The sequence below is a fragment of the Suricata suricatta genome, chromosome 12 (genome assembly GCF_006229205.1).
Source record: "Suricata suricatta isolate VVHF042 chromosome 12, meerkat_22Aug2017_6uvM2_HiC, whole genome shotgun sequence".
Lineage (NCBI taxonomy): Eukaryota > Metazoa > Chordata > Mammalia > Carnivora > Herpestidae > Suricata > Suricata suricatta.
This window is the reverse complement of record NC_043711.1, coordinates 50,898,030-50,910,789: the sequence shown is the minus strand read 5'-3', so window position 1 is coordinate 50,910,789 and position 12,760 is coordinate 50,898,030. Positions and strand designations below refer to the sequence as shown.

The 12,760-nt window shown below is 43.7% G+C and overlaps 1 protein-coding gene across 3 annotated transcripts in view; it reads right to left on the bottom strand.

Annotated features, from left to right (window-relative positions):
- Nucleotides 1-10,628: 10,628 nt before the first annotated feature.
- Nucleotides 10,629-12,760, bottom strand: part of TAMM41 (TAM41 mitochondrial translocator assembly and maintenance homolog) — a 47,089-nt gene continuing 44,957 nt past the window's right edge. For all 3 annotated transcript variants that reach the window (XM_029918525.1, XM_029918526.1, XM_029918527.1), the window contains one exon: nt 10,629-10,764. In XM_029918525.1, the coding sequence (XP_029774385.1) occupies nt 10,688-10,764 (77 nt within the window). In that variant the 3' untranslated portion in view covers nt 10,629-10,687. The remainder of the gene's footprint in view (nt 10,765-12,760) is intronic.

The window sequence follows — 12,760 nt, the reverse complement described above, 5'->3', positions numbered from 1 at the left end:
AGAGGAAGCAAACATTGAGAAGAGTGTTAGCTGCATAATCATATGGACATACATAACCACGTATAAAATAATAACATAGTTTAAGGTTCACATGCCAACCTGATGAAAACAGCCTGGTTAGTACATATTTTTAAAACAAATGTATTTTACATTTATAAATGAGTTAAACATTTCTAAAATTCTAATTCTTTTGTTGGAAAAAAGATCCTTTGCTTTTCTTGGTCTTGAATAAAAATATCTGGAGAACATATGTTTGTTGTTCTAGTTACATAAAACCATTGACATCGCTGCATGTGTGCTTGCTGTGACTGTGCTCCTGAGGAAAAGAGGGAAAAGATGACCTCAAACCCCTCTCTGACCTGCAGAATTGGAAACAGGTCACCTCCCAGTGATTCCCAGTTTTCTGCTTCGATTAGCTTCACATTCTGAAACAGCTCCAGAATTTGAAAAAGCAAATTATTTGCAGCATCTGGTCTTCCCAAAAAGGAAACCTTAAAATTAACTCTGAGTTAAGAAAGATGCATAATACGGTTGTGTTAAACAACTCGAGTGTGCTTACGAGAGAAAAACTTATATGGAATCTTCCATTGCAGGGATCAAGTTGGGTCTAAATAAGTATTAAAATCAGAATGTAAATGCATTTGATTAAAAAGTTCCACCAAAGTCTTTGAACTAAGACATAGATTGGAACCCTACTCATTGAGTTCCAATCAGTTTTTCAATATAAAGAGCATGTAATTGGCCAAGGTATAGGGGTCAAAATCTCAAATCCCACAGGGCCAGGCAGGTAATGTAAACCAGAGTTTGGAGAGACAGGTGTCCCTCACCTGTAAGATGAGGGGAACGAAAATACACATCTCACAGTGCTGCTGTAAGGACTGAATTAGATAATGCCCATGAAAATACATTCAGAGGCACGCTTGTCGCTGTTAAGTCTCTGTACAAATAGTTACCATTGTTATTGTGGGATCTTTGCCCACTTGCTTTCTTTGAAGGACATCACGACCTCCTAATAAGTTGCCTTGTTTTTCACACACCCTTGACACACCCACGTCTTTCTTCTTTCCCATCTGTGAGGAAGCTAAGAATCTGATAAACAAAATTGCATAGCGGTACCTGAAAGACAAAAGTGAAACAAAATGGCATGTTCTTGCTTCATTTTCCTGAACAAACTTTTGTGAGAGTATAATATGGGCAAGGCATGGGTGACTGGAAGAGATGAATAGAGTTCTCGCCAGCCATCAAATGAAGAGAGAGCCTTCTTTCCACTGCTGAAAGAAACCAGTGTATAGACTGTCAGAAAACATCCATGAGGGCACTGCTCAGTGGAGATATAATGGGGGCCACACAGGTTAATTTTCAATTGTTTAGTAGGACATTAAAAAAAAAAGTAGGGGCGCCTGGGTGGCTCAATCGGTTAAGTGGCCAACTTCAGCTCAGGTCATGATCTCACAGTTCGTGGATTTGAGCCCCACATCCAGCTCTGTGCTGACAGCTCAGAGCCCGGAGCCTGCTTCAGATTCTGTGTCTCCCTCTCTCTGACCATCCCCCGCTCACCCTCTGTGTCTCTCCTTCTCTTAAAAATAAGTAAATGTTAAAAAAAATTTTTAATAAAAAGATAAAAAAGTAAAAAGGAACAAGTGAAATTGGTATTAATATTAGCATTAATAATATGTTTTGGTCAGTGTTTTCAAAATAATTATTTCAATATGCAAAAACATAAAAAATTATTAATGAGACATTCTACATTCTATTTGTCATACAAAGTCTTTGAAATGTGGTATATTTTCTACACTTTCATCATTCCTCAATTTGGACCAGTCATATTTCAAGGGCTCTATGGTGACATGTATCTGGTGGCCTATGAGACCTCTAGGAAAAAGTGCTCAAGGTAAATGTTAACAAATGGGGTACCTGGGCGGCTCAGTCGGTGAAGCATCTGACTTTATTTATTTTTATTGTCAAGTTAGCTAACATATAGTGTAGTCTTGGCTTCAGGAGTAGATTCCCGTGATCCATTGCTTATATACAACACCCATTTCTCATTCCAACCAGTGCCCTCCTCAACGCCCATCACCCATTTTCCCCACCCACCCATTTGTTCTTTGTATTTAGGAGTCTCTTATGGTTTGCCTCCCTCCCTGTTTGTATCTTATTTTTCCTTCCCTTCCCCTATAGCCATCTGTTAAGTTTCTCAAATTCCGCATATGAGTGAAATCATATGACATCTGTCCTTCTCTGACTGACTTATTTCAGTTCCATCCGAAGCATCTGACTCTTGATCTCAGCTCAGGTCTTGATCTCAGGGTCGTGAGTTAAAGCCCCACATTGGGCTTCATATTGGGTGTGGAGCCTACTTGCAAAAACAAAAGTGTTAACATATAAACATTTAATGTTTGAACGTTTCTTCTATATTATGGGGGCTGTGAGGTTTTACCAGCTGAAAAAGGTTCGGAAGGCCCTTTTGACTTCAGCACCATTCAGATTTCTCTCCAGAAACACAGCAAATGTTCCTCAAACTGCCAGGGTGCCACGGGCCAAAGGAAGTTGCCTTGCTGAGGGGAGCCCCACATCCAGTAACTCGCTGCTGCCTTAGTAAGAAGTCGTGACTGCCTTGCTCAGTCTGGGACCACCTGCCAAGCCACCCAGCCCCAGAGCTTGCCTGGAGGAAGGGCCGGGGCCCCTGTTTCAGGTGAATCTCAGCTCAACTCGTCCCTCTGCCTGGCCCTGCTGACCTTTTTTTTAAATGTTTATTTATTATTTTTGAGAGAGAGGGAGAGAGAAAGAAAGCAAGTGGGAGAGAGGCAGACAGAGAGGGGACAAAGGATCTGAAGCGGGCTCTGTGCTGACTGCAGAGAGCCAGATGTGGGACTTGAACTTGCGAATGCTGAGATCATGACCTGAGCCAAGTCAGATGTTAACTGACTGAGCCACCCAGACACCCCTGACCTCACTTTCTTAAAGGTATTGCTCTTGAGAGCATGCTTCCCCACACCTCCTGTAGGCAGATTCCCTTCTCAGAGCCCGTTTCCTGGGGAATCCACCTAACACTTCTATGTTAGGTTGCCCTCATAAGGACAGCAGCTGTGTTAACAGACTGACACTTTTCTGTGTCATACTTGTGCAACGACACCCAGGTCTGTGGGCCTCTTGTCAGATGATCAGCTACGTATCTGCACGAAGGAGGAAAATATGTAACCACTACGAGCTCCCTCTTACAAGTTGCTCCAGGTTTTAGGAATGATACTTATGTCTCCAATTTCTGTAAAAGAATAGGTTGAAACTTGCCACTCATATACCAGTGAAGTAAGGTTGGACGTCACCGTGACCCGTCTTCTTAGCCATGCTTCCTCGTGCAGTGAGGGCTGCAGATTCTCAGTTCAAAGGTCCCAGCAGCCTCTCCGGGAGCAACCCTGAGCCAGGGACAGGCTGAGGAATCCTATCTTCTGGGAGAGGGCTGTAAGCAGTGTAGCTAATATCCAGGTTTTCTTTGGCATAGCATTGGAGAGGAAACAAGGAGAGTGTGATACCCTTTGATTTGTCCCCTCGTCCTAAAGTCTAGCTGGGCTTAAAAGATGACACCCAACTCTGGTGGGAGACCCTCAAACAAAACCCTAATTTCTCAAGCAAAAAAAAATGTCCTCCGACCCACTCTCTGTCACCTGCTTACTTTTCCAGCTTTCAGGCTCACTCTTCCTTGCTCTCCACCGGCTCAACTCTTCTCACTCCTTCAAGACCATCTCAAGGGGCTGCTTCTCCATGAAACCTTCCTTTCACTTTGAAGGTTGCTATAATTCACATACCATACTATTTACCATTTAATGTACTTAAACTATTGAATTTAAGTACAATTCAGTGATTTATGGTATTTTAGAGTTGTGCAACCATCCATCACCAAAATCACTTTTAGAACATTTTCATTTTTTTCTTTAATAAAGGGAAAATAGGTTTTTTTTAAGTTTATTTACTTATTTTGAGAGAGACAGAGACAGCATGAGTAGGGGAGAGACAGAGAGAGAGGGAGAAGGAGAGAGAAAGAAAGAATCTCAAGCACCAGTAGTGCAGAGCCTGATGTGGGGCTCGAACTCATGAAACCACAAGGTCATTACCTGGGCTGAAACTGAGTCAGTGGCTTAACCGACTGAGCCACTCAGGTGCCCTCTTTTAGAATATTTTCAAAAACATTTTCAAAAAGACACTCTGCATCCCTTAGCTGTCACTCCCAAGCCCCCCATTAGCCACCCCAAGCCATGGGTGACCACTAATCTAATTTCTGCCTCTCTATAGTTGTTTATTCTGGGCATTTAGTAGAAATCCAAATCAAATGAGATGTGGTGTAAGGCTTATTTCACCTAGCATAATGTTTACAAGGTTCATCCATGTTGTCAGTACTTCATTATTTTTTTAGATGTTTATTTATTTTGAGGGACAGAGAGTGAGTGAGTGTGAGCAGGGGCGGAGCAGAGAGAGAGGGAGAGAGAATCCCAAGCAAGCTTTGCACTGTCAGTGCGGAGCTTGGTGTGGGGCTCGACCTCACAAACTATGAGATCATGACCTCTGACCCAAGATCAAGAGTCGGATGATCTACTGAGCCACCCCTTCATTCTTTTTTAATGCTGAATAATATCCCACTGTGTGGGATATGCCATATTTTATCCATTCAACAGTGATGGATATTGGGTTATTTGCACTTCTTGGCTATTGTGGATAATGGTGCTATGATATTCTTGTACAACTTTTTGTGTGGGCATATGTTTTCATTTCTCCTAGCTATATAGCTATAAGTGGAATTGTTGGATCGTATGTTAATTCTATGTTTAGCCATTTGAGAAATTGCCAGCCTGTTTTCCACAGCAGCTGTGTTATTTCACATTCCTGCAAGCAGTGTCTGAGGGTTCCAATTTCTCCACATCTTCATCAACATGTGCTATTTTCATCTTTTGATTATAGCCACCCTGGTAGGTATGAAGTCATATCTCATTGTGGCTCAATTTGCATTACCCTGATGACTAATGTTGAGCATCTTTTCATGTGCTTACTGGCCGTTTATATATCTTCTTTGGAGGAATGTGTATCCAGATCTTCTACCCATTTTAAAATATGGTTACTTATCTTTTTATTATTGATTTATAAATGTCTCTATGTACAAGTACCTTATCAAATATATAATTTGCAAATATTTTCTCCCATTTTTCTGTAGCTTGTCTTTTCACCTTCTTGATGGTGTCCTTTGAAGCATAGTTTTAAATTTTGATGATATCTCATTTATCAATTTTTTTTCTTTTGTCGCTTGTGCTTTTGGTCATCTCTAAGAAGTGATGGACTAATCCTAGGTTCTGAAGATTTAGTCATCTTTTCTTCTAAGAGTTTTATAGTTTTAGCTGTTATATTTAGGCTTAGATCCATTTGAGTTAGTTTTTGTATATGGTGGAAAGAAAGGATTCAACTTCATTCTCTTGATGTGGATATCCAGTTGTCTCAGCACCATTTGTTGAAAAAACCATTTTACCCTCATTTATGCCTCCATGCCCTTGCTGAAAATTTAGAAATCAACTGGCTGCTTTAAACCTTTTTGATCCCCCCAACTGAATGAAGACCCAGGCCAATGAGGTAGCCTTTATCTGGAACACTGCCGGTCCTGTGGCAGAGGGAAAATGGACCATGATAAAATCGGGGCTGGCTCTTAAAATTTTTGCTCAGAAGTGACACATATCACTCCCATTCTCACTTTATATACATCGCTTCAAATAACTTCATATTTAAATAACTTCAAACTCACTTCAAATAACATCATAAGCCCACCTGATGTCCTTGGAGGGAAGAAAATTAGCCCTCCCATAGGCCGGGGAGCTGCCGGGAGGGAAAAGAGATTATCGTGGGACACAGGAATACAATTTAATGCTTCCTCACCATCCCCTGTATGACCCAACACCTTGTTCTCTTGGTTTTCTTCTAACCTGTCCATTACCCCTTAGATTTCTTTGCCTGCCTCTCTCATGTTGGTGTTTCCCAGTGTTGTGAGCTTGGCTCTCTTCTCTTCATACTCTAGAGACTTCCTAGGGGATTCTCATCCATTCCCACCACTCCTACCTGCCAACTCTCATAGTTACACTTCCAGCTTCTGACCCGAGTAGCCAACTGTCTACTGAACACCTCCCACAGACATTCCAAACCCAGCGTGCTGAGACTCGAATTTATTACTGTCTCTGTGCCACCGCAATTCTGTGCCTCCTCCTGAATCCCCAATTTGGAAAATAGCACCCCATTCTCCCAGTTGCCCCAGCCAGAACCTTGGCATCTTCTTCATATTCAAACACCAACTTGTACCATGTCCACTTCCCGAGCATCACTTAAATTTGTCCCTTTTGGTCCATTCTCAATGAGTCTGCCCTAGATTGCCATTATCTCTCATTTGGAATATTACAGTCTTGCCCCTTCTAATCCATTCTTCATGTTGCAGACATAATGATTTTTATAAAATGCAAATCCAGATTGGCCACTCTCCAGCCCCCAAATCCCTCACTGGCCCTCCACTGTTCTGAGGATAATGATTAATAACACTAAGAGGCCTTATGCGACCATCTATGATCTGGCTTCTGTTGTTTCTCCAGCCTCACTTTTGTACAGTATCTGCCTGGCATTTTATTCAGCTGGAGCCAGATTTCATTCTCTAAACACACTGTGATCTCTTCATTCAGGGCTTTCGAATGAGCACTTCCCCGTGTCTGGGACATTCTTCCTTCTCCTCAGGGTAACTCCCACTTGCTCTTAAAGCAGTGGGCTGGACACCACTTAGTCCTTCTCTTCAGACTGGGTGAGCACTAAGTGATTGAGAGACAGTTTAGGGAAGAGATTAAGAGGCGGGGCTCCGCAAACCGAGGGGCCAGTTGTGAAGCCGGGCTGTCAGGATTTGCAATGGCATGCAAGGCCTGACTCTTCTGTGCCTCTGTTTCCTCAGGCATAAATCAGGGAATAATAAAAGTCCCTATTACACAAGGTTGTGATGGGGATTAAATGAATAAATCTATGACAAGTGTCTAGAATAGTGCCTGACACTGTTCTAAAGGCTCAACCAGTATTTGACATTACTTTTATGTATCTCCATAGCACCCTATAGTTACCCCTATAATTAAGCCTGTATCGGATTAATGTAACTCCTGATTTACTTACTTTACTACTTCACTGCATTGTAAGATCCTTATTTGTTAAATGACTAAATGAATGAATGAATGAACTGGTCTTCATACGACGATCAGGTCTCATCTCGTATTATGAGGCTAAATTCTGTCCTCCCTACTTGATATACCGTAAGCTTAACAAGGGCAGGGCCATAAGGGTGGTCAACTCATCATATTCCTTCTCCCTCCAACCCAACACTGCTTAGCAATATTGAATTAATTCCAGTTGAATTAAATTTTCCTGAGCAACTTGAGCCTTTTCTCTGCTTTTTCACTTGCCATAACCTTTGACCTATGTCTACATAACCCATTGTAACCAGAAATCCCAGGGAAAGACTTTCCTGCATCTGTTGCCCAATTGTTAGAGTTGATTAGTCATACAACAAGGGATTGAGGACAATAAAACTCAAGTTGGGGGTTAGGAGTTACATTTAGGTGGGGTGTCCTGTAATTTTTGAAAATAATATTGAGCTGAGAGATTTTGTGCCTCATGATGTTGTAAAAGCTACTGAAATCCAAGGCCTTTATAATGTATCTACATGCTGGGCGGGCAGAACAGCAGGCTCAAGTGAAAGGGGAATTAAGTAGGATGTAGAGACACAAGTTTTAGTCCAGACTGTTAACAAATATGTGTGACCTTGGAAGTCAGGGCCTCTCTGGGACTCACTTATCCCACCAGTGAAGTGAAAGAGTATAAATTGTCTCCATGTATCATGTACCATCTCTCCAGAAGTAGCTCCTTTTAGGAAGGAATTTTCCCTTGCTCCACTTGATCTCAGAAGAAATAGAATAGAAATGGTGTAAAAGAAACCATACCAAGTGTCTTTAGCTCCATGGCCAGTGATAACTGATAATAACCATAGAAATCATCTGGATAAACTGGGAATTATTCACATCTTACAGGTAAGGGCTGAAGTAGGATGTGATACTGGAAAATAGTTTTTTGAGTGGGATAGACCTGAATTCAAGTCCCAGCTTAGCCATGATACTAGTTAAGGTGCCATGGGCCAGTGGGCCTGTTCCTTAACTTCTTTACCTTGGGCTTCCTTGGCTGTAAAAAACTGAGGCTCATATCTATACTGTAGAAATAGGATAAGGATTAATGAAGCAGCTTATGTATCACACCTGGTGTTTCAGCCTTGAATGGTAGGTCATTTTCCCTGCTCCATTTAATCCCTTGCTTGGTTAAAAGTACTTTCACAGATAGCCACCTGTGCCTGTAAAACGAATTCATTTGCTCCTTACCACAAGTTGGGATCTGGAGAATGGACATTTCAGTGGATTAGATTAGCTCAGTAACTTTTTGGTAGGATAGTGTCTAGACCAGTGAGCACCTTCTCTTCATCTAATGCAGTGGTATCTGGTCATTAAGGTGACGGCCAACTCCAGGGCAACAGAAGGGCAAGGCTCAGGAGGGAGATGTGGGACTTGAGGCAGCATTGGCCACATAGTACCTGAAATGAATCCATGACCCAGCTGGTGTTGCAATCCAAGACTCTGGCCATACAGACCCCTCAGCAACCCCCAGGGAGCTACAGAATTACTAAGTTCTATGACAAAGTATGAAGGAATATCTCTGACCACATGAGTATTTTGACATACATCTAGGGGCCATTGAGGCTCTGACATATGACTGTGGCATAGCCAGCCCATCAGTGTTGGGTACTGTTGTATTTATGGTCTTGGCCAACTATGTTTTCTCCAGTCTTCCAAAGCCTGCTCACCTTGGAGCGAAGTGTGAACACTCAACCATCAACTCCTTCAGAGAGGGCTCAACGTTACCTGGCTGATTTGTGGTATAGCTGACTCAGAATCTGACCATGAGGCGATGGCCACCAAATCCAAAGCTTTTTCCAAGGTCGCCTGGGTAATAAAGGGAAATGTCAGTCGTGGCCACAACTCTCAATATGTGAGGAAGCACTCTTTTGGGAATCAGGCCTTTCACTAGACGGCTGTAAATTCTGAAATGGTGCTTTAAAGAATTCTGGCCAGAAATCAGAGAAATTTATTTAAGCTTTATTTAGTTAACTGGTTATTTTTGTAGGGCAGTGAGTAAAACACCCTTAAGTGGCAGATATCAGTTAAATGGAAGCAATAACAACACTATCATAATTTACTGAGCACCTAATGTGTGCTCAGTTGTGGAATAGCACAGTGGTTAAGAGCACTGAGCTCGATTCAGACTATTCAAATGTTTGGATCTGAAATCTTGGCTTTACTGTTTAACCAGCGGTGTGACTTTGGACAAATTACTTGACCTGAGCTTCGATTTCCTCATTTATAAGTTGGATAATAGTACCCACTGATGTTTTGCTATGAAGATAAGAGTAATGAGAAATGTTCTGCAGAATGGTAAGCGCTATCAAATTCTCACTGCTCAATACGTGAAACCTGGAGGCATGTTCAACAGTAAAAGTTAATGAAAGACTAGAGCAATCCAATAAGGACAAAGCTCCTCAGGAATTAGGATTTGGGTCACCTTATCAGGAAAGGTCCAAGTGTCTATACCTTCCCTACAGCCCATGAGGTTGAGGGGCAGCTGGTTCTTGGGTTGGAGCAAGTGGTTCAGGCCTACGCTTATCTTACTGGCTCAGGGATGAGCAGTGACCCACTTAGGGCCCATGAAACCAGACGGAGACCTGCTGGGCGCTGCTGGAAAGTTTTCTTGCTTTACTAAGAGGGAATTTGAAAGGAACTCTCTCTGTCTCCACAAATGTGAATGGGAAAGCGTATAGCCCTTGGAGTTATTGCCAGCAGTCTCAGAACTATGAGGGGGAGCCAGACTTAGTATAATGCCAACACCACATAAGGCAGAAAGAAGAGTTAGAGAGAAATGGTCCTGAGTGAGCCTGTTAACCTGCTGGATCAAACCAACCCTGAAGCCCACCACACCTCTCACGTTTCGGTTCTTTGAGTTAATGTATTATTTGTTGTTCAAGACACTGAGGCGGGCTACCTGTTACTCAAACATTCCTGTTACAATAGGGAAGGCTCTGCAAGGGACAGTCAAAGGCTTCTCACCCACAAGTCACTCTGCCACACACCCTCTTGGAGAACAAAGAGAAACGTAAAAAGCCCAGGTCCAGGAAAATGTTGACGTGACACTTGTGAGCTCTCAATGGAAAGAGTCAGGTGAAGAGGAGAGACAGAGGTACCCAAACTTCGCAGCTTGTAAGCCGTGGGCTGCAGGTGCACAACCACACACACAATCTCTCAGTCCACTGACTCTCACGTACCAAAATGCAGACCGCAGCTGATGCTCTCACCGGGGCAGGACATAGCTGGTTCTGTACGTAACGAGAATTCTTCTCTTCCCATGCTAAGTCTCAAAGGTATTTGGATCCCCCCCCATCAGACAAATGTCTAACAGTACATTTCAAAATCAAATATTATACAAACCAAAGTATCTTCAAATTCAAGCGGGGGCGGGGGGAGTAGTGACAAACACGGTTCTGTCAAAAATGATCACTTTATTCAACTACACATAACATATACAAAAGCAAGCAAAATCACGATGTTTTCCTCAGCCATCCTTTCCACATTTTGTGTAGTTTTAGTGAACTATAAATCACTGTTTTCTTCATGCCTAAAAGACAAAGAAAAGAGATGGTAAGAAAGGTGGGGCCTGGTGACCAGGTATCTGCTAGAGCTCCATAGTATTCTCACCAGAGGTCTGACTTTGGAGGGCCGCAGTGATGGGCGCTCCGGTAGGGCTCAGGAGAGCCTGGGAGCCGAAGATGATTAAAGACCACCATGGTCAACGTGAGGGGAAGAGGTTCTGCTTTGGCATTACTGCCACAGTGACATGGATGCCGAAGGCACCTGAGCTAACAGGATAAGTGAATCTTTCGAGTTACGAGTTTATCATCAGCCTTTAAGTAGTTCTTTGAAAAATGACAAAGGAAAACAGAGTTTTTGGACATTGCCAGCCCCCTTTTGACTCCCAGTGCCTGCATCCCAACCACCCCAGCTCCCTGCCGTTGCGTCGCTGAGTACGCCACCAGCCGGCCCAGGACGGATATTGGTTCCATCACTTTCCGAATGTTCGCTCCCCATCCCCTTTCAGACGCCTTCTGCAGAGGTGCTTCCTGGACGTCGCTCCTCCGGGGCCCAGGGCACGGTGCTGACTGCTTGCTGGCACAGCACTTACCACACCGTGTGGTGCGGGTCAGTTTACGGAGCCGTCCCTCTGCCTAGCCTGGCAGCTCCTCATGGACAGGGGGCGCGTCTCATACGCCCCGTCATCTAGTACAGGGCCTGGCAAATAGCAGGGGTTCGGGAAACGCTTCTGAAATGGTGGGACAGATGCACCCCATCCAGGTGTCTGACCTTCTAGCACCCCACATACATAATCACCTGATGAAAGCGGACGAGAGGCTCTCTGGAGGCTAATGGGACAGGAATAAAATGGGATAGAATAATGGGATGCTATTGGTCTGTCAGATCTAATAGGATCCAATTTGCAGACGGTATTATGGGCTCGACTTCCTTTGTGCTGAGGATGAGATCATTTAGTCTGTGTTTCAGGGTGTGGCCCAAAGATCCCAACAGTCTTTTGCATCATGAGCTACAAATTGTGGTGTGTGTTGCAAGTCTGAAACGCACACCGCCGGCAGTGCGCTTGAAGCCCTGCGGCTGAGGTGACAGCACTGACTCTGGAGACGCCCAGTGCGGTGGTTGGAGTGGTCTCTAGAAAATACCTGGGCCTATTAGCTGTGAGCTGCCGGCCCCTCAGAAACTCCGAAGAAGCTGCTGCAGGCGGAGGCAGGTAAAAAGGCAGCAAACCAGGAAAATTGTTAGTGAACTTCTGGAAACTGGCTCAGCGTGCCTACTGACTGTTTGCAAACTGACATAGCCTAGTCAAGAAACTCAGAGCTCCCTTCCCTGCCTCCACCTCTTTTAATTTTCTCCCTGGAGCAACCACTTTGGTGAACCTCACCCAGTTGAGCACTGAGATTGGAAACTTATTACGTAAGGTGCTTTTTTTTAATATTCCAGCCAGAACCAATGAAGACACTAGCAGAACACAGGTGGTGCATACAGTATGCACAGCAACCCCAGGGCATTGAGTCACAGCTAGAGGAAGATGTATCGACCATGATAAGTCCCAGCCCAACTTCACAAACCTTACGTACAGACTTCTTGGGGCATATAACATTTAAGGTAAACATCTAAAGTACATGAGCGTCACCTTGTAGCCATGTTCTGTTGCTACTGCATAGAAACCTTTCTTCATTGAAAACAGTCTCTCCCTGTGATGGCTTTGACAGAGTGCGTCTCAGAAAGACTCACAGGAAACTGTGTTAGAAAGAGCACTGGAATAGGAGTTAAGAGACCTAAAATCTAGTTGCAGCTGGACCACAAACTCACAGTTTGTGACTCACTCTCTGCGCCTTGACTTTCCCATCTGCAAACAGACTGGTTGGACTAGTTCAGGGTTCTCTAACAACGTCAGTCTGTAGGAAAGTTAGGAGGAAACTGCAGGAAAGTTTGCTGTGTGTGTGTGCATGTGTGCGCACACGTGCGCACTTCTGTGCAGAGGGACCCAGGATTTGCAGAAGGTTAAGAGCCAACAGATTGGA